Source organism: Elgaria multicarinata, chromosome 8, assembly GCF_023053635.1.
Source record: "Elgaria multicarinata webbii isolate HBS135686 ecotype San Diego chromosome 8, rElgMul1.1.pri, whole genome shotgun sequence".
Taxonomy (NCBI): domain Eukaryota; kingdom Metazoa; phylum Chordata; class Lepidosauria; order Squamata; family Anguidae; genus Elgaria; species Elgaria multicarinata.
The window spans coordinates 52,889,297-52,911,812 of NC_086178.1; the positions used below are offsets into that span (position 1 = coordinate 52,889,297).

The 22,516-nt window shown below is 40.6% G+C and overlaps 1 protein-coding gene across 1 annotated transcript in view; it reads right to left on the bottom strand.

Moving 5' to 3' along the window:
- Positions 1-22,516, bottom strand: part of NGEF (neuronal guanine nucleotide exchange factor) — a 76,055-nt gene that overhangs the window by 50,057 nt on the left and 3,482 nt on the right. Inside the window, exons 2-3 of the mRNA XM_063132396.1 lie at positions 8,221-8,557; positions 5,378-5,507 (exon numbers count right to left, since the gene is read on the bottom strand). Coding sequence (XP_062988466.1) covers positions 5,378-5,507; positions 8,221-8,482 — 392 coding nt within the window. The 5' untranslated portion in view covers positions 8,483-8,557. The remainder of the gene's footprint in view (positions 1-5,377; positions 5,508-8,220; positions 8,558-22,516) is intronic.

Here is a 22,516-nt window from a genome sequence, read left to right on the forward strand (position 1 = left end):
GGAAGACATACATTTTTTTGGATTGCTTTAAAAGGCATTTTCTTCTGGCTGATGGTTGTACTGCATGGTTTTGGCCTACTGTTGTTTTACTCTAACTGGGTTTTTTTAAATATATATATATATATATATATATATATATATATATATTATATATATAATGAATTAATGTTTTATTGTATTATGAATTTCTTCATTGCTGTTTATATGGGATTTTTAAATCATTGTTTATTTTTTATCACTTCAGGTATCATTTGACAGAGATTGTATTACAAATGCCTGGAATATAACTACTGTATATTAATTCATAATCAATTATATAAATGGGACCTGCAACAAAATGTTGCAGTGTGGAGGTTTCTTTTTAGGGTTCCATTTAGACAGCTATGTTCTCTTCCAGAATAGTCCATTCCATTCTCTCTCCCCCCCCCACATATTTTTCCTTTCCCACCCACCCTTCCACCAGTCGGTCAGCACTCCATGGCCACTGAGCATGCTCAGTTTTTGTGGTTCGTTCCCCCCCCCCCACGGTCAGAGTTTTTTATTTTCCAATGATGGGGTGGGTTACTTCTGTAAACTTTGGGATTTACTCAAGACTCCACATACTTCCCTTTTGTGTATGGATGGTGCCATTTTGGCTACATAAAAAACCCACTAACTCCTGAACTTTGGAAGCCAAGGAAACTATTTTGGCGGTCAGTGGGGGATTTGTAGGCAAATTCAGTAAAATAGAAATTAAAATGGTAGGATCATCTTTTGTTTGTGAAGGCACGTTTTCTCTTTGATTCAAATCAGGGGAGAGCAAGGAACTGGGCTGGAATTGCAGGAAATGCAATGTGCAGTTGCTGTTCACATGTATGAACTCTGAACTATCTATCTGTCTTAACTGCACACTGGACCACAAATGAAAGATTTTAAGGGAACTGAATCCCTTGATGTGCTGAGGAAGTGATAAGGCCTGCTTATTAGGATTGTTAGCCCAGAATAACTGCCATCCTACTGCTTCTGCACTCAAAGTCACAAACATTAATTGGGTTGAAATCTGTGCTCCACCTTTAAAACACACTCTGGTGGACCTTTTATGAGTAGTGATGGCTCAAGGAATTTTATTGCCTGAAGCCAAGTCCAGATGGTGACTCCCCACCTCCACTAAGGCTAACATTTCAGGGTTGGCCCAAGACATTTTGCTACCAGAGGTAGACCAGCAAAATGTTGCCCAGCTGCCTTACGTTCCATCTCCCACTGTGCCTCCTCCCTCACCCACTCCCACCATTTGGTGCACTGAGCTGCAGGAACAGCGGCTGCCACTCAATGTACACTGCTCTTCCTCCTCTAAATAGTTTTTGCTGCCACTGCAAAATAGCAGCAACACAAGTGGTCCCACAAATTCTCTGACACAATCTCAACCCACAATGCTTCACTCTGAGGAAAGGTGCTATTTGTAACCTTCCTCAGACTGAGGCCTCGGGGAATCCCGCAGGAGCTCTGCTGGCCACTTTGCTGCTGCAGCAAACACCGTTACATTTCAAACTGTTTTTGCTGTGGTAGTGGCGTTCCTAGGCAGTGCCCATTGGCAGCTGCTCCACAGCTAGCAGGAATGTCTAGGTCATGGTTTTTTCTCTTGGACAGGGGCAAGGTGAGGCAGGCAGACAGACCAGCATCTGGCAGGAGCGGATGCCAGACCAGTGGCAGCGGACAGCCCTACAGATGGCCAAAAACAGTGGTGGATAGGCAGGGGAACAATCTGTCATGATTCCTCATCCATTGCCTGAGCCAGGAGACTCTCCTTGGCTCTTGGAAGGGCCAATCTGCAGAACACTTTAAAAAGTTCTGCTACACCATTCAGACAACAATTCCTGCCATCCTCTATCCTCCTTTTATAGGGCCACCTGAAGCAGATAGCTTCACCCTGCTGCGTGACTACCCCTGGCTATGAGCAGGATTCAAATCAATCGGCCATGCTGATAATGGATACTTCTGAAAATAGTGAATCACAAACCTATACAAAAGTTGCCTGAAATTGCTTCACTATTTTCAGAAGTGTACAAGTTGGCTGGACTACCCTTCTCCCCATTTCTTGCCTTCAACTGAAGCTTTGCAATGAGGCTGAAGCTGGTTCCTAGTTTCCAGTTCCAATTGCTACTTCTCATAGTTTTGCAAACAGCATGATTACTCCTGCCTGTGGATTCACTCAAGCCTAATTAGCTATGCTTTTTAATCTATGTTTTGGCAACAGTTTGAACATTTATGCTGAAGAGTACAGTTAGGAACATATTATTATACACTAATTAAAAGAGAGAATGGGGGAGGGAATGGGGTGAGGCACGTGGGAAGGACATAGAGAGCGGAGCTTTGACCATCACTTGGTGCTGGGGCGTGTCATCTGCCAGTGACTAGGCTGACATCAGTTTCCCAGAGGACCTTTTCTTCTGTCGCCCCCAAATTGTGGAACGGCCTGCCGGAGGAGATTCGTAATATTAACTCTCTCTATGATTTTAAGGCAGCTTTGAAGACTAGCCTTTTCTGGCAAGACTACCCAGATCGATGTAAAATCAAGAATTTTTAAGATGTGTTTATTCCTGTACTAATGTTGTTCCCTGCCTCGATCCAAAGGGAGAGGAGGGTAAGAAATAAATTTATTATTATTATTATTATTATTATTATTATTATTATTATTATTATTAATCTTGAAATCAAATTAATATTTCCTATGTGATCAGGGACCAGCTTATGTTTACGATGGAGAAGTGCAAGGAGAAAAAGTGTTCATGTGGTCACTAGCACATTTTGTCAAATATTGTCACATTTTGATATATGGAATGGAGAAGGAAATACTTGTAAGATATTTTTTTTTAAATTGAGCTATTATTTATTTAAGGATTACTGTTTCCTTTGGATCAAATGAAGCCTAAGAGCTCCATCACATGGGGAGAACACGCTCCCTACCGTCGCTTCTCCGCCCGTGTTTTCATTTCTTTCAAAAGAGGAAGTAAACAACAAGCATGAGGCCCATTCAGTTGGCTGTTCTAATCGCGCTGTTTCTCCTACACACAGCAGGAGAGAGCAGCAACTTCCGGGTTTAAAATATATCGGACTTCGTGGAGAGTTTTTTTGTCATGCAAGGAAGGCAAGAAGGGGCGGAAGGTGCATGGGAGGCAGACGACGTCATGGGAGGGACCTGCAAAAAATCTGTGAGTGCCCAGTAACGAGCATGCAATAAAACATTTGTCGGATGGAGCTCTAAAACTGTAGACCATTATTTATTAAGGATTTATTGACAGGTTGAGTGGACAGACTCTTATTTTTACTTATTTTCTTGCATTTGATTAACTTTCAGTTTAATTATTTGACCTAGTGTGCCACTGAATAAATGGTTTCACACCTGCACTGTAACCACTGTGCAAAATTAATAAGCATTAATAATTAGGTTTCAACCAAATATCCAAGAAGATGTTAACCTTGATCCCAACATTCCCCATTGCAGCAATACTCAGAATCACCATCTCTTCCCCCTATTAAAGAGATAATTGGAAGACGGTGATTGTAGTCCATCACTGATAACAGCAGGCAAGGATGTGGGTGGGAGCCAGCAGGGAAGGGTGTGGGTGGGAGCCAGCAGCTTGCTGTTGCACTCAAGGTCTCTGGATTAGAGCTCCCACTATGAATGCAACTGGGACAATTGTATACATGGAATTCCTCCCATCCCTACAGCACCATTTTGCATATGCACTGTGGGGCTTCCATGTGCAGAAACCTTGAAGGTTTGTGTCATATTGTCTGGAGGAGGAGGAGGAGGAGGAGGGCTCCACTCTGGAAAAGTGTCTGCCTGATTTGGGGGGATATCCCCTCCCCCTGCACTACTGCTCCCCCATTCAGCAGGGTGCCCTGACCCTCTCTGGAGCACTTTCAGTGGGTTGGAGAGACTGCCAAGGGAAGTAGGGAGCAGGGAAATCCACTTCCACCAATCCAGTTGTATGTACCTAAATCTGGATCCGACTCATAATTTCTTGAATCTTGATTTTTAAAAATGATAAATGTATAGATAAAGTAGGCAAGATGGAAAATAATTAGTTTTCAGATAAATATTCAAGAATGTTGGTTCCAATACAACCCATTGCAGCAGGTGGATGTTATGAGTATAGTTGCAATGGGGGATGTTGGGATCTAGATTAATATCTTTTAAAGTATATTCTTGAAATCTTAATTATTTTCTATCTTGCCTAGTTGTTTTTGTCTGTTCAAAACATTTATACCCTGTTTTTTCAATACAAAGTCAAAAGCAAATCTCATAAGAAAATTCATTAACAGTGCAATCCACACCACCACCACCACTTTAATTTGTATACCGCTTTTCCAAATGAATGTGCCCAAAGTGGTTCACAACACAAGAACATATATCAATATATCATTACAACCAGTCTAGTACAAATTCATCTCAACATGTAATAAAATAATGCAAATAAACAATTTATTTCAACAATGTGAATATTATAACATTTTATACTCACTATAAAATAGACAGCATCAATAATTAATATTAATTTAATAACCCTAGGCATGTCTATTCAGAAGTAACACCCATTGAGTTCAGTGGAGCTTACTTCTAGGTAAGCGGTATAGGATTTTAGCCTAAAACAATCAGAGCTCATATACCATATCTGTCCCCATTGATGTTTGAGGTCTAATGCTACTCTTGTAATATTAGATGAATAAACACTTTTTTTCTGGTATAAGGGGTGCATACGTAGGTTAGAAGAATATTTACTTAAGGAAGATTTACTTTAAGAATAGAGTTTGCACTGGCTAAGTTCCAACTGATGCTACCTTTGTTATCAAAGGGAAGATTTTGTAAGATCTGGTATAAATCTCACTTCTATTAACTCAGATAATAATCAAGTTGAGGACCTTCCTCACTTTTCGTTTAGTTGCTCAATGTCACAGGGTGACTTATACTAAAGAACTAGAATTCTTTTTTAAAAATATTGCTAAGAATAACATTGCAGTTTGTTTGTAAGGTCATTTTTATTTATCCTAGCTTTAGCAAAATCTTATGATACATTTGTTCAACATCATGTTATAAACTGGGCTATAGAGATTTAACATTTTCTGGTTTAAATTAAATAATTGGCTTGTGTGTGGTCAGCACTTCATGCAGTGTTGTATGTTGTGACGGCCAATGGTTAAAAACAATAAAAGCAAACTGAACTGATATGTGGGTATTTACAGAGAAATGGAAAAACTGAAAAAATGAACTGAAGGTTCATTTAACAAAATAGAAATTGGTGAATATAATTTAACTAATTTGTTTTATCCTCGCTAAAATCCATTTTTCTCATCTTTTTTACTTTCTCTGTTTTAAGGGAAATTGAGTGTTTCTTACCTTTGAAACCATTGTTCTTCTGTGGCTGTCATATCTGGTTTTACATGTAGAGACAGGCCCTTGTGGAATATGCGTAACAGTTCCTCTTTGTTCAGAAGTTCATTTCTGGTATTACCATTTTTTAGTGAGCCTTGAAATACAGAAAGAAATCTTGATAGGTAAATAGTTACTGTTCTTTTCTGTCACTATTACAAACTGTTTGCAATTAAGAAAAAAAGAGAGAAGTTGAGTTACGTTCAGTGGAGAAGGCTGGTTGCATTCCTTCAGACATGAATTTTCTAAAATGTTAATGAGCACAAAATATATAACTGTTTATGCAAAATTCATCCCTTAGTTTCTCGGAACATAAAACTTTATTAAGGAGACAGAAGGAATTACAGATATTTGTATGCCATTCTCAGGCCTTGACTTTAAATTTGCTTTTTCTTCCAATAAGGAAGACTTACCATGGGACATACTTCCAAGTAGATGTGTCTAGGATTGCGCTAGTAATATCATATACAGTTTGTTCCTTTCCATTAAAATGGGCCCAAATAGTTCCCATAAGGAATCAGGCATGTTCTAATCTGATTCATGGCTCTGTGTTAGAATTTTGAAGGTCGGAAATGAAAATAATGCACTGTGGCACTCTTTTTAAAGAGCTTTTATCATTTGTTGCATAGTCTTCCTCTCCCATAGATACACTCATGTAGACAGAATAGTATATTTTGGAAACAAAGCCGAAGATTTGCAGTATTTCCCCAGAGAGCACATTCATTCCTATTATGATTGCTGCACATAATATGGTTGCAAGAGAGTCATGAGAAGCTATTGGATATTTTTTGTGATGGAACTGGTGATAACCAGTTCCCCTGGCAACTTATATGATACACAACTATATACTCAGTGTAGTGATTGCACAATTTTAACTTATTGTATTTCCAGTTCCCTCTACCACATACATTTCATTCTAGTCAATAACGTGTGGGTGGGTGGGTGGAGTGGGTGGGTGTGTCTGTCTGTCTGTCTGTCTGTCTGTCTGTCTGTCTGCCCTTCGCCACTCTTCTACTACAGCAGTGCAAATCCAGAGGATGTATTACTGGATGTATAAGACATTTGACCTTGATAACTAGGACACAAACCAGCCAGTGGCTGGTTAATGATGCTCTTTTTGCTGTCCTTTAACTTCCAAACAGGCTATTCTGGAGGGTGGTATAGGGGAGGGCAAATTGGCTGGCATCTTTTATAAGATCCAGCAAGGCAACATGCTTTCCCTCCCCACCACCCCAAAAAGGGGGGAGGAAGGGGAACACAGAGCTCCTGACCAACGTGCCCAGATCTGCATCAACAGAGTAAGACCAGCTTGACTGAGTTTTGTAAACAAACAATATTACAGTAGTCTCTCAAACGATAAGATAAAAGAGCTCACCCATCTTTATTGTCCATGCACTTTAGCCAATGCTGCAAGAAAAGATTCCCTGCTTGCTGAAGATTTAGGCTTTACAGGGCCATGCAGTATCCACTGAGGTATGAAGCTGAAGATTATTCTTTCCTAGCTGTCTGAGTAAATATTAGCTCATGCAGAAGAGAGATTTACTGCCTCTTAATAAACTCATGTTATGTTCTGAAGAAGACATTGATTCCTCTTCCAGCTCTTTAGATGATCAAATGTTGCTTCAGCAATGAAAAAACCGAGTATGTAGGACAGCAGAACTACAAACATTCCAGTTTTAACCTGCAGGAGAACAGGCTTTCTTTAGATGGATTCTTCTGCTAGGACCCAAACAAACAGTGTTGTTTTTCTTTACAGTTGTGATTCTGTGCTGTATGCAGGTCAGATTCTCTTCATCTGCACCAGCCTTGGTGCAGTGTCTCCCTTGAGTTCAGGTGATTCAATGAGAAACACTGTATGTTAGCCTGGCTACGTACTGCATTGACAGGGTGGAGAAGACGTCTGCCTTGGCATACAGAAGAGCTCGTTTTGACCATAAATGACACTGATGACTAGAGCAGAATATTAAGTAGCAGTTTTAGCTCCTTACAACTTCGGAGAAAGAAAGACATCTACTTTGTATATATTGCAAGACAGAATGGGCCCAGTCTTTTAGGAGTTGATGCTAGTATGGGGCAATGATAAGCAAGATACGCCTATGCCCAGAAGAGGGGGGAAAGTACTACCACTTCTCAGGGAAAACCCAAGTCTTTGCTGAGAGGGGAAATGACCTTAACTGGCGTCATAGTAAATTTTCCTGCCAGGAGCAGCACAATTATTGACGTGTGTATGACACATTTTGAACAGTTGAATGTGCTACATACATGCTAAGTATAATTAATAATGCCTTTGCTGTGTGATAAAGAAATCTTCACTGGCTTGATATTATTCACATCATTTATACAACAATAGCCTTGTGTTTACTTCTTAAAGTTGCCATCCTAAACATGCTTACTAAAGAGGAAGTCCCTTTGCATTTGAAGGGAATTACTTCTGAGTAAACGTGCCTAGGACTATCCTGTTAATGTCTGTTGTTCCAGCAGATCTGTTTATATAAAATACTGTTCTTGTTCTTGCTCTTCATCCCTTCTTTTTTTTTTGCAGGTCTTGCCAACTAAACAGTGCTTCATTGTAAATGAAATGGCATCAGATCTCGCCCTATTTTACCCATTCTCTTGAGGCCTTGTTTTGACTTCTCAATTTCAGGTTTGCTACAGCTTGATATACAGCAGATGTGTGAAGGCAGACATCCAGATTCTAGAGTCTTAAGTATAGTCACTATTGTTATATATCAACTTTGTCTTATTTGTACTCATAACTCTCAATCTCAGCGGACAAAGAAGGCAGAGAAACTACTTAGACAGCTACTTACCTTCAAAGCATTCAGTTTGAACTTCTTTGCTACTCTTCGCTTTCCCTCTGTTCCGATGTCTGAAGGAGCGATAGTATCTGGAATTTCTTCGAATAGGGATGTAGTGTGTCTGTGGTTCCTTCTCAGTCATGTGTTCAGAAGCTTCAGACTCATCATAGATCAAGTCCAGGCATGATATTGCCTGTGGAGAACAATCCGTCCTGAGACCATTGGCTGATTTTCCACAGTGTCTTTCCACCTCTTCCTGTTCTTCGGTCTCCATGGCAACAGATTTGATTGTTTAATAGCACAGAAGCAGCCAGCAAGGAACTTTTATCACCTCCATCAGATCTCTCTGCTTTAGAATTAAAAACAAAGCATAGGAAAGTATTTTGGTGGGTTTTCTTGTGTGTATTTTTTACATACCAAGAGTACTGTTCATCTATAACAATGCAGAATTTGCTACTTTTCTAGTGGCACAGGTGTCACCCCAGCAAGGAACCTCTTGAAGTTTGAAGGCCAAATTCAATTTGGGGGAAACTCTCAGGGGCCACATTCCAGTGGTGGGTGGGTCCAAAGACAAAGGAGGCAAAGCCCAAAAATCTTTTTAAAAAACCACCAGCTTATTGTAGCTTCAAGCTCTTACTTCCAGTAACTAAGCCTTGGCAAACATTTTATAATGGTGAAAAAAAATGTACAAAAGCCAGGAAACCACCAAAAGATTGGCAGTTGGGGGAAAGTGGGTGGAGCCAGGGGCCATCTGGGGAAACAGGAGAGTTTCATTGGGACCCTGGGAAGGCCAGATTGGGACCCCAGGCCTGAAGTCTCCGACACCTGCATTAAAGTTATAAAACTGTCTGAAACATGAATTGAAATTAAGAGTCCTCATGCTTTCAAAATATTTCAGCTGGGTGTGATTTCTCATCATTATCATCCTTCTACAAAGCTAAACTGCAAATTCCCATTCACTAGAATTATTTTTTAATGGAAGGGTGCTTCCAGATTGAGGCCTCTTAGCACTAACTGTCAACAGACATTGCACAGGTATTTTGTCTTCTTTCTTAACAGATTTTCCATGGTAAGAAAAAGACAAGAAGTGGTGGGGAAACATATTAGGATTACAAGTGGATGATGATGATGATGTCATCTGGACCCCCACCCATATCATTCTGTGAATGAGTCAGGGTGATTGTACATTAAAAACCTTGTCTGGAAGCACCAGAAGTCATTAAGCCTCTTCTAAGGTCTTTGAAGACATGGTTTTCCTCTTTCATTTATATTATACGTCTTCATATGGTACAAACAAATAACAGAAAAAGAATTATGTAGAGATTGGTGAGAAATTGCTGGAAACAATTTTAAGAGATAACTGAGGATTTATTCTTTATATTTATGGGGAGGGGTTCCCTCATTTCTCAACTTTCATTTATTTATCACACATATTTTGCCCTTTCTCCAGAAAGCAAAGGGCAGCATACCTGAAGAAATCCTGTTTTATCATCAAAAAACTTGTATGGTAGATTAGGCTGAGATAACCAACCCATGTTAGTCATAAACGTGTTTCACCGCTAGTACGGGTCTCAACATTGCCAGGTCTTCCCAACCCAAATCTAAACTGCTACCCGGCACATTAAAACTTCTCTAGAAGAAGAGTATCGCAACAGCAGATATTTTCAAATGCTATGGGGAAGATATATGGATAATGACCATGCCAAAGCTGGACAAAGGCTGGATCCAAGAGCACCTCCAAGCAGTAAACCTGGTAGGTCAATGGGAGTGCAACCCCACCCAGAACATGCTGTACCCCCCCCCCCCCCCAATATTAAGGATTAGTGTCAAAATTAAAGATTAGAAATGTAACATAAAAGCCACGCTGGATCAAAACAAGGGTCCTTCTAGTCCAGCATTCTGTTGACACGGTGGACATCCACCGGAAACCCACAAGCAAGACATGTGTGCAATACATTCATTTAGGGCCATTATCATTATTATTTTTTGCTTAACTGGATTATCTAGATTTAGTTGTGATTTGTAAGAGTTGATTACTTTCAGGAAAATCAGTTGGTGATTTGATAGAAAAAGACAGATCAAATCAATCTAGCCTTTACTGTATATCATATAAAAAAAGTTGCTTTACAAGAAAGGAAAAGTCAGGTTCGTTCTCCTGACTCCCATTCACATCACCTAGCAGAAATTAGATCTGGACTAATTGTACTCTTCGTTTCTGTTTCCTCATATTTCCCCAATACATAAATACTTGGATCCTTGACTAGCCAAGACCTGCTCCCTTGCCTAGTAACTTGTAAACACTTCTGATACCAATAAGAAGCAATTATACATTAACTTTTTAACAAGAACCACCAACGCGGCTTTGATATTTCCTAAAAAAATAAATATAGCAAATCTCTAGTAAATAAATAAAACATCAAGAAAAATAAACTCTCAAGATACAATCCATCGATCAATTTTACATCAATTATACATTTTAATTGCCTAAGATAATACATTATTTACACTTAACATATCCTTTAAAAATCACTTGATTCCAGCTATTTAGCACTGGTCCTGTTTTTGACTTTGACTTCCTTTGATTTTCTGCAGAGGTTGTTTCTTTCATGTCTTGTGCATGAATATGCCTCATTTCAGACATCGCACCAAACAGTGGTTTTAGCTAACTATACCCTACATTTTGAAACCTTGGTTTGAGCTACCAAACATACGATTGGTAAACCATCGAATAGAGCTGCTAGCCTGCTCTTGTTTTCAGTCTTCTCAACACTCAGCATCATAAGTTCACTTCTGTCTCTATGGCGTAGCTGCCTCTGCCTCTATGATTTACCAACATATATGTCATGTTAAACGATAGTTAGAATAAACCATGGCTTTCAAACCCACTTCAAGCTAGGATACGAGACCAAGTAATAGTTGCACTTCTTTAACCAAAGTTGAGTCAATGTGTTATTAAAGCCTTGCTAATAGTGATTGGTTTTTCATTAAACCAGATTGTGGAGTTTCAGAACAGTGATTAACCTTAGTGTTGATTTCACTGCATTCAGGATTCTAGGAAGCCATGGACAAAGGAAAGTATTGCTTGGAAGAAACTCAGGGTCAATTCACACAACCATTTTGTTACTTGGAGATTTGTTAATGCAAATTGATTTTTTGGTGTGGTGACCAGTCTTGTGAATGTTCCTCTGCGTTGAGATTAATTCCCAGTTTGAGAGACAGTTTCCATTAGCCTGATGACACCTACTGGAGCATTCACAGGATGAATCACCATGCTCTCAGTGAACTGGTGGTTTTCATCATGTTAAGACTGGCTTTAGCATTTGGCAGCACACAAATGTCCTTGTAGTAAACAATGTACTGTTTGCAAGATTGATTAGGTGAATTGCGTTGGCATGGATAGTGCTACATAAAGCCTAAAGAGAGAGCTAAAAGGAATGATGTGATTTCAGAGGAGACATTTTGCTTCCCACTTAGGAAACGAAAACTGCTCAAACTGAACAGATGATTCACTAACAGAGTAACAGCTCTCAAAAGTGAGGGGTGATTGCTGCTAGAAGAACAACAACGCAGCTGAGGGGTGTATGATTATCAAACTTTATATAGAGGAAAAACTTAGAAGTATTAGACTTCTGGGGGGAGAACAGGATGATGGAAGATTTTTGCCTTTGAACATAGGTTGAAGCCAAACAGCAGTAAAACATTGGGGAGGAGCAGGCAGGAGAGGGTTAGCGAACCCTTTATCCACTCACCAGCACAACTCATCCCCCACAGCAGTTTCCTCATCCTTAAGCCAGGCTTATTTCCAGTCCCAGACTCCAATTTGGAGAAAAGTGGCTGAAGGAAGGTACTTACAGGGTGAAAAGTGGCAGGCAGAAGGAGGCCTACCCCCTGCCTGCACCTCACTTTACTATTATTTGATGATGATGACTCATGTTCAAAGATGCGGGTCTGCAATTATCACATAAAGTTCTATGTGGTGAAAAGAAATATTTATTCATTTATTTATTGCATTTCTATACCGCCCAATAGCCGAAGCTCTCTGGGCGGTTTACAAATAGCTTTGATACAATCTTGGTATGAAATCCAAAGAAGGACAAGGCATTGCAAAGGGGGTCCATTCCAAAACAGGTAAACTGCAATAAACCTGGAACTGGATGGATATTTTGCATACCCAAGGATCTGCCCTACCAACATACTACATGCTTGGCTTAAAGGAATGTGAAGGGAACAATGAATTGGACTTTACCTGGTGGTGACTAGAAGAGTTTGTTAAGAACTGCCTCCACCAATCTCTGGGAATTAATCTGCAAATTTTGGGATTCTCTCAATCCAAGGCTAGGAACATGGAGAGTGGTGGCAGCATCAAGTAAATAAGTCAAGGAGGTGAGATTGTTAGCAATAGGACCCTCCGTCTGGAAGTGCCCCAGGGGGGGTAACAGGTGAAAGTATTCCGGGAGGAAGGGTAAGACCAAAGTTGCGGGTACATGCCATGAGGCATGTACCCCCAACTTTAAAATCACTTCACTGGCTATAAATTAGTTTCCGGGGCTGAATCTACATTACTGTAGCTGTAATGTTATAGACAGCTCTGGATGACGTCAATGATCACGTGATGTGTTCCTTATATCGTTATACAGAAAGGTTTTGTACTGTTTTACCTTTCGTTGTAACACTTCTGCGTCATTAGACTTCTTACAATGTCTTCTGTGTCGCATTGCGAAACTAATGTCACATGATCCCTCACCGGGCTTCCTGTCTGATGTAACTTCCTCTACACGCCTTCAGTAACTGTTGTTAGAACTGGTGAATGGAATGTGTTAAATCTTTCTCATTTTTAAAACATTATTTCCATGGCATTACATGCAACCTACCTCGGGTAAAAACTTTTTTTTTAAAAAAAAATTATTAAACGATGCGCATATGTGCATCCTTAATTTAATTTTTTTTTAAATATATTTTTTTTAAAAAAAAGTTTTCACCCGAGGTAGGTTGCATGTAATGCCACGGAAATAATGTTTAAAAAATGAGAAAGATTTAACACATTCCGTTCACCGGGCATCCCTACACTTTCCTCAAGAGACAGACAACTCTGACAATCCACAAACCACTCTCTCTGAAGAACTCCCACCACAAAGATTTGAAATTAAGAGCATGCGCATAAAGGAATGTTAGCTAGAGAGGTGCGGAAAATACAAAAACAAGGAAGTGGGAGGCGCAGAGAAAGGACAGTCTGGGAATTGCAAGGATCACAGAAATGAGAAGAAGAAACAACACAGACAACGGGGCAACGAACAGTGTGTTCCGCAACAACGTTACAAGAAAAGCTAAGTAACGCTACTGAGCAATGGTATACAAGGTAGCGATACAAGTTACAACATTACAAAGGCTCAAAAAATCGATATAAGCAGAAGTGTAGATCCACACCGGGTGACGTATAAAGTGTTGGTTATTATCTTTAAAGCCCTACATGGTTTGGGTCCAGGTTACCTGCGGGATCGCCTTCTCCCATACAATCTGCCCTGCACACTCAGGTCCTCTGGGAAGGGTTTACTCCTGTCAGCCATAACTAGGCTGGCAACTGTTACCCAGAGGACCTTTTCTTCTGCTGCCCCCAGAATGTGGAATGGCCTGCCAGAGGAGATTCATCACCTTAATGCTCTCTCTGAGTTTAAGACAGCTGTAAAGCCTAGTCTCTTTGAGCAGGCCTACCCAGATGAATTTTAAACCTAAGAATTTTAAGATGCTGTTATTGTTATTTTAATATTGTATTGGTTTTATATGCTCTTTTAACTAATTTTATGTATTATATTTTATTTAGTGTTATTCCTGCCTTGATCCAGAGGGAGAGGCGGGTAATAAAATTATTATTATTATTATTGTTATTGTTATTGTTGTTGTTGTTGTTGTCTTCTGATCTGAATTTCCCACTCCTTTGCACCATGAGGAGGGCAACTGTACCACTTTGTTTGATGGGAAGTATTTTGGGGTGGCTTGGTTTTGAATGGGCAATTAAGTTCAATTAAGTCTCCCTGGGACGTGGCTGTGGGGACAATGAGTGCCTGCACTTCAAAATTTATCACTACAGTACCGCTGCCCACCAAGTCCAAAACCTTCAAGTTCTGGAGTCTTTTGCTATGGTGCTATTGTGAGGGATTCCCAGTTGCTTATTTCTTCCATGAATCCTGGGGACCTCCAACTTGCACATTCCTAAAGGTGTTAATAACATTAATCACAATCACGTGAGTTCAATGTGGATTTAGTAATTGAAATGCAGCCAGTTCTACTCCTCCAAACACAACTACAGCTCCTGTTTTCTGCCCATCCATCTAACTGGGTCTTTGTTCTAGGAGTCATTTCTATTTGTAAGGTTATTATCAGCCTTTTGGTGCTTTTTAACTGATAGTTGAAATGAGAGCTCATTCAAGTGCAACATTATTTTCATTGAACAGTGAAGCTCCAACCTGGATGCATACTTTCTCCACATTCTGAAAATTCCTACTCCATTGCTTTAGTCACAGCACTGCATTAGGTAATATTTGACCTTATTACTCTGTCAGCCTCTTTCCTATTGCAATGCTCTATTCAAAATGACCACCAGGGCTTCTCCAGCAGCTGCTTCCAGATGAGGCGTTTATTGTGCAATCCCCTGCCTAATTCATGGACAGGTAATATTAAGTGCTTCCAGATGGAGGGCTCCTCGTACGCACAATCCAAAGATTGTGCAGTTATTCTGTTTTGTCTTCCTTAATGGGTTTTATTCTGGTAAGAAGGAGGAAGCAGCAGTGGTGAAACACAAAACAGCTACAAATAGAAGATAACATCATCTGGACCCCTGATGAAATTCCGTGAATGAGGCAGAGCGATCACACAACAAAAGCCTTAACTAGAAGCACGTGTGTGTGTGTGTGTGTGTGGGTGGGTGGGTGGGTGGGTGGGTGGGTGGGTGGGTTCAGAGCAGAGGGATCACTAATTGAATTTGGCCTGTGCAGATGGGTGAGCATTTTGTTTCAATTGATAAGAATTTACCAGAATTTGCAAATTTCATATTCCGGAGAAAGTGAAATTGACAGGTTCACTCATCTGTATTTCTCATTGTCCATCCTAATCCAATACATTTTTTTAACTTCAAAGTGGCCAGAGTCCTGCCCCCTGGTCTGGAGGCTCCTGGGGGCTTGGGGAGGAGGCAGAGAAAGGAATCTCCTTGTTACCTCATATCCAGTCTGTGATAAGAGATAATAAGGGGATTCCCTTGTGGGAGATGATTTGCACTCGACTAGCGCTTGAGAAACTCCTGCAAGTGCCAGTTGAGTGTTCTTCACTCCTGCTTCTTCTCTATGCAGGGAATGAAATACAAGAGCAAAGTTGCTGATGGACCTGCCTGATTCAGCAGGTGCTTGCAGGAGCTGGTCATGCAAATGCCTGTATGCAAGCGCCTCTTCAGACCCTTGCATTCACCCTAATTTGGCCCTAATTTGGAGCTTCATGCCTCTCTCTGCACAGAGGAAAGGAAAATGGTCATGGCAGAGCCAGATGATGTCATGGGTGAGGAGGAGCTTTGTGGAGAGGCCCTGCCCCTTGACATCATTCGGTCCACTGGCTTGGTCCAGGGGTGCAATCTTGCCCCCAAATCAAAACTGGGTTCCCACCTCTGCCTTAAAAGCTCCTAGCATCTTAGGAGGGCTGCCCTACTGATACACACAGAACCACCAAATTTTATATTAGAAGGAACGTGTTTGGGGTCCACAGCAAATTGCATTGAAGGTGGGAGAGTATAAATAATTGGGAAGTTGATTCTGATGCCAGGTGAGTTGCTTCATCTCATGCAGCCTTGAACCCCAGGAGACTAGTGCTATAGTGTAACCTGTGTCTGGGGGGCAGGGCCAGGGAGGTGTGCATGCCCCCTCACTTCCACTCTGTTGCTCTCTGTGGATCAGGTGCAGTATAGACAGCCGGTTCTGAAAGTGCTTAGCTGACTGTTCTGTAAAAAGTTTTCAACCAATTCTTGTGTTATGTAATGCTATAACTGTCATACAGACAAATGCAGATTGATGAAAGCAAGTAATATGTGGCACATTTAAATCTCTCCTAAAATGTTCCACTTCTAAAATCTGTTATCTTCTTTTGAATCTTTGGCTAAAACAGAGTACATCATTATTGCATATTTAAATGAGAGGTACATTTAAATGTGAGATTATAGTTAAAATTAATGTATTTTGTAATACTGTTTTGTCACATCTGTCTGTTATTATCACATCTGTCTGTTGATTCATTATGTAACCAAAGTAAATAACCAGTGTTCACAAAGCATATTTGCAACACTACACAACACATTGAAGAAATATCTCTTAAGTTCATATATCATATCTTAGTCCATTCACATCCTGCACAAATCTGTGTTTTGTCTCATGGGTCTTATTGAGCAGAAACAGCTAAAAGCTGTATCTTAGGGAAGGATGTTTCCTTTGGGACTATTAAGTACTCATTGCTGTCATGTAGGTAAAGTAAGCCTTTAGAATATTGAAAACCAGCTGAAAACAGAGTTTTCACTGCTATTATAAGATTTCAAAATGAATGAAACTATCAGCTGACCTTATCTTATTCTTATTCCTTAAATCACTGCAAACACAAAGTCTAATGGTTATTTTTTTCACTGAAGGGACTCTATTAAGGGAAAGTATAACTGTAAAAGATACTAGATTGAAAAGCCACTGTAACCTCCCATTCCCATTTATAACAATACAAAACATGATGGCATCAAAAACCAGAGATCCTTTTTCAGCAATTGGAACCCCTTGAGTTTTAGAAGGAATATGAAAAATTGTCAGGACAGCTTACTATGATGTCATTCCTACTTTCCTTGCTGTAAGGATAAACATAAACCTAAATTTTTCAGAGCTGTCCATCTCACAGCTTTCACATATACTTCAAGGTGATTTACAAGGTTACACTGGGGCAAATATAACCCATAATCTTGACAAGGCTACTGTTAGCTTACATCGCCCAAGATCCAAGATCCAGGCTAAGCAAAATCCAGCAAGATTTTTTTGTCCCTTTAATGCAATGATTGTCAAAGCTTGCAAAACCTCTACTTGTGGAGGCAAAGGCAGTTGCCAAAGGAGATATTGTGAGGGACTTAGATCTTACACTCCAGTAGACAGAATTATCTTTTAAAAAAGCCAAGCCATAAGTAGATCTCTGTTTTTAAAACAACCCTGTCATTAATCCATACTTTGTTTATCTTCTTCGTTACTTCTTAAGCTACATCTATACATGTTCTTTTCTTTTTCTTTTTGCTCAGCACAGTCTGGCAGCACTTGAATAGCACACTGCTTACAAGTATTCAAGGTTTATGTTATCATACTGCTTCATACCCTGTCCACACCCTTGTGATGAAAAAAAAAAGTACAGGGATTTATCCCTTTGGATATGGGTGTTTACCTGGCAGACCATTGCTACTTCCTATAACTCATAGTCATGAACAAATTGCTCAATACCGCTAACTTAAAACTGCCTGATCCACTTCAAGTTTTCTGTTCTCAAATGCCTCAGCTAGCAACCATGATTGTCGTGTGCATACTTGGATGGGTGTGGTCGCAATCACCAAACCACAAAGAAAGATTCAATGAGCAATATTAAATTTCTGCAGGCATGGAGTTAAGGCCAATAATTACGCCCACAATGTAATGCTTCTAGTACAAGGATGCACAGTATAGTTTAAAACTGGCTGAAATATTTATTTTTTTAGAAATTTCCAGCTTTTTGGAGGACACTCTGTACTGCTGTGGGACTGGGAAATCCTGGATGATATAATGGATAAAGCTCCAGGTTGAAATCAAAGATCAGCAATGAAACTCACTAGGGCCTAATCTACACCTACAGCCCTTTCGCAACAGATGAAGGATAATTGCAAGGTTTCCTGCTTCCGCGGCCATCGCTCACGGGGCACACATGAGGGAAGTTTCCCACAAGTAAAGGAGAGCCATTGTAGGAAGAGGTGTGCCCAGTGACAGCGGTTCCGCATGTGCATTGGCAATAGTGGGTGGGACTGGACAGACAGGTACAGGGCATGGAATGTATTTTTAAATAACTCCTCCTAGATGCGTACCAGTGCAGACACACAGTAACACAGGGGGAGATAGGTACTGTGTTAAAGATGCACTCCTGCGCATTGATATGTTTGTGTTAAAAAAATACACATGGTTGGCGCCAAAACACGTCGATAACCAATCAAAAAATGTCCTGAAAATGGCAGACGCACACTCCCACACACGTCCAAAACCGCTGGACAAGCCTCTGACAGCGGGTTGGCTATTCGCTGTCGTGTTTCTCAAAACTTCTGCCTTCTTGGGAGACAATAAATAATGAGGCCTGCTAAGTAATCCACAAAGCTTTATTCACGCGATAAACATCTCTTCCCACCTGAAGAGAGTCTAATCTCTAGGAACTTTCCCCTAGGCAAAACTATGCAAACTAAGCGAGACAACTGTCCTTTCAAGAAGAATGGAAAGCCTTTTCCTAAGACACATTAACTTCAGAGAGACTAATTCTGAGGCAGCTTCTGACGAGATGCGAGCCGAGCCAACCTTCTCTCATGAGCTGGGCCGACTTTTGTTTTTGTAATGGCCAGAACCCCATTTTCTCCCTTGGATTTCAATAGAGCTTCCCCACCAAGGAAGCGTGCCGTGGATCTTGGTGCTAGCTGTACATATTTTGTCTATGTTGTTCATGAATGAGAATGTATATAAATCACAATGGCTCCAAGTACAATGACACTGCAAGTCCGCAAACTCAACTATGCAGTGTTCAGACTTTCACTTTTTATATACATAACAGAGCACATTATTCAATGTGTGTTTTTTTTAAAAAAAAAAATTCCATGTGTACATGTGTGTGTGTGAGAGAGAGAAAGAGAGAGAGAGAAAGTTGCAGATTGAACATTAAAATGTTCACATCTAGGATGGCCCGATGCAAAAGAGAACAGAGTTCCTGCTCCAGAAGAGAGAATTTTAGCAAATGCAGCTTGCATGACAAGTCGCCTCTGCTGAAATTCCCCCTTCTACACAACTGTTAGAGGTGCAGGACGCCTCTTTTGCATCTGGCCACTCTAGTCATACTTCAATGTGATGTTGAGGGTTGTACTTCATCAGTCTTATTATTACAACATTTACTGCAATAAACTCTATCTATTATTTTGGCTGAACTTCACACTTCAGCACTTTAAAATAATATTAATACATTCATATAACTATAAACATCCAAAATGTGGGGCTGTGCTGGGGAACTGGACTCAAAGTTGCAGCTGGGGTAATCACTAAAAATGTACCAACAAATATCTTATTTCTGCTCTGGATATTGTAAAGAAGGAACAGGAAGATGGGTAAAAATTAATACACTGATCAGTTCATTTGTGTGAATGTTGGCTGTAGCCGCTGTATGGTACACTATCCACAATGGAGAGGATGGTCACATATGAAAAAGCTGGTTGTTGCTGAAGGGTTTTTGTTTTTAAATCTAATTATGTGCTGCTTATTTCCTTTCACGGGTTTTAATTGTGTTTTTAATAGAATTTGGTTTTATGTTTTAATTACGTTTTGATCTGCATTTTGCTACTGTTAGCTTCCAAGGCTGGATAAAAGATTGAAGGAAGGAAGGAATAAAATAACTGTGATAGACTTTATCTCTTTGACCCTGTTCAAATGACACGCTAAGCCACGGCGCTTAAGCATTTTGATCTGAAGTTTATGGCGTAGCTTGTTGTGTGTACGGTGACTTAGCATGTCATGTGAACCATTCCTAACCATATGGCTACAAAACCACAGTTTAAACATCCTCACTAACCATTTGCTGCAAAAAGCCTAACTATGGCTTAGCATATTGTCTGAACAGCCCCCTCTCTCCCTCCTTCCCTCCCTCCCTCCTTCCCTCTGGGAAACATAGTCTAAAACCACAGGAAAAAAGGATTTTTGCTTTTAATGTATTAGTTCATCATTATTACAAAATACTGTTATTAGGGTTATAACTCCAAGGGAAAAGGGAATTCAGAGGTGGGGTGGGGGTCCAACTGGGAAGAAAACACTGCTGCATTGAGAGGAAGCCTGCCACATGCTGTGGTGAGTTCCATCTGTTCCTGTTATACCTGCCCACAGGAGTCGTTTAGGGCTTTGTGCATGTTTATTATGTGGTCACCATGTTCTGGGGGCATAGAGCCCTCATATTTCGTGATATGCTGATCGTGAGATCCTCCCCCTCAGTCCACATGGGCCACGCCACGTCTCAGGCACTGCACCCATTGCGGCGGCCATTTTTTTTACAGTGAGAAGTGCTGCAGTACACTTGCACTCCAGCGAAAATTAAACGGTAAAAAAAGCCTGGCTCCTGCACCCCACTCCTGATGGGCATGGAGCACCTGAAGAACTCCGTGCCCGGTTTCTGGCTCTTCGCATTTACTCGCATGGAGCCAGGACTAAACCGGGATGGCCGCCCAGACCTCCCGCGGTCTCGGGACAATCCTGAGACCATGGGAAAAATTGGGCTAAAAGCTGTCCCGGTTATCCCTAGGGAATGGAGAGATCATCCCTCCCTGCCGCCGGAATCCTCTGTGCATCATGTGGACACACAGGGATGATCCCGGGACTATCCCCAGGATAAGGAACGGTGTAGACATATTATAAGGAATGGTGTAGACATGTTCAGAGTGTTGTTCTGCCTATGCAAAAGTGAGCATCTAGGGTTGTACTGTTTGAGGGAACATGCATAACCCCTGATCCTTCCCCTGGATGCAGTGCACATACACAGGCATATCAAGGACCTTCAAGCTGCTGTGAGTGACTAGGGATGGACAAATCTGTCAATTGCAGATTCTCATTTTTCCAATCTTAAATTTGATTCATCTACTCTTCAGTTCAGTTTGTCTCATATTCTGAGATACTTTTTTTTAAAAAGTTTGCATGCAAATTCATATGCATTTTTATGCACATTTTCTTAATACATATACTTTTGTATACATTTTTGCCTAATATACACAATTTTTGTAATATATGTGTGTTTGTGTGCATTTTTTTATTGGAGCACTCCACTGCAAAATTTGGGGAAGTGAGAATTTTGAAGGATTTCAGTTTGCATAGTGGTTTGAAAGTGTGAAATTATGTAAATTAGCATTAAAATATGAAAAGAACACATTTTTCCTCCACCATTTTCAGGAGAAGGGCAAGTATCATTAGCCTTAATTTTTCTATTTCTCCCATTTTTGATTGGAGAACTCCATTGTAAGATACGAATTTCAAAGAATAACTGAGCTTTAGCTCGCAAAATGGCTTGGAAGTGCTGAATTTGATAAATTTGCATTAAAATCCAAACTGAACGTGTTTTTCCCAATCCCTATGAGTGACCTGCAAATCGGTCCTTCTCCATCTCTGTGCCCTGGAGAGAGTGTGGGGATAGCCAAATCCGCATTCTGCACGCTGAGGAAGATTTAGATCTCCCCCATCCCACCCTGGTGCAGACCAGTGACATTATTGGTGCATGCCTCTAGGCAAGCATAGTGCAACCTGGCTCTGGTATGTGCAGCATCGGAGGGCAATAACCATTTACTTCTATTCGACGCACACCAGTAGATATAGCTAGCATCCTGCGTTACAGTGTCACAGAGCAAACCTCCCCAGCTCTGTGATCTATTGTATAAATTTAATGAGGCTGGCAAAGGATTGTGCTTCAGAATGGAGCTCAGTCTGGTGGAAATACTGCACTGGGGAGATGGTAGACTGCATTAATTTGATAGTCTCTACACTGAATGGCATGCTGGAATATGTCACAAGGTCAGAATTTCTATTGCCCACCACCGATACCAGCATGATGAGAGGTTCACAAATGAGCCTCTCCTCTATGTTTTTACTGACATTTCTTCAGCTTGTTTCTAGGAGCAGTGGCTGCCTATTTTTAGAACACTGTGCAGAGTTCCTCTGAGAAACACCTCTGTTTCTATTTTGGAATGAAAAAGAAAGGAAGAGAGAAAGGAAGGCTTAATGGCTTAAAATCTGTTACTGGACTGAGATCTGTGTACGTTTTCCAACTGGGTGCCTTCTGAGAGCTATGGCAAGTGCCTTACAGCGCAATCCCATATATGTCTACTCAGAAGTAAATCCCATTTGGTTCAATGGGATTTACTTCCAGGTACATGTGCATAGGATTGCAGCCTAAAAGTTTCTCTGTCTCAGTTACCCTTGGGAAACAGCACTTGTGTTCCTTCTCTCCTGTTTTGTCAGTCTTTATACTACCTCTTCTGCAGGGCAGGATTGTTCCTTTAATGAGT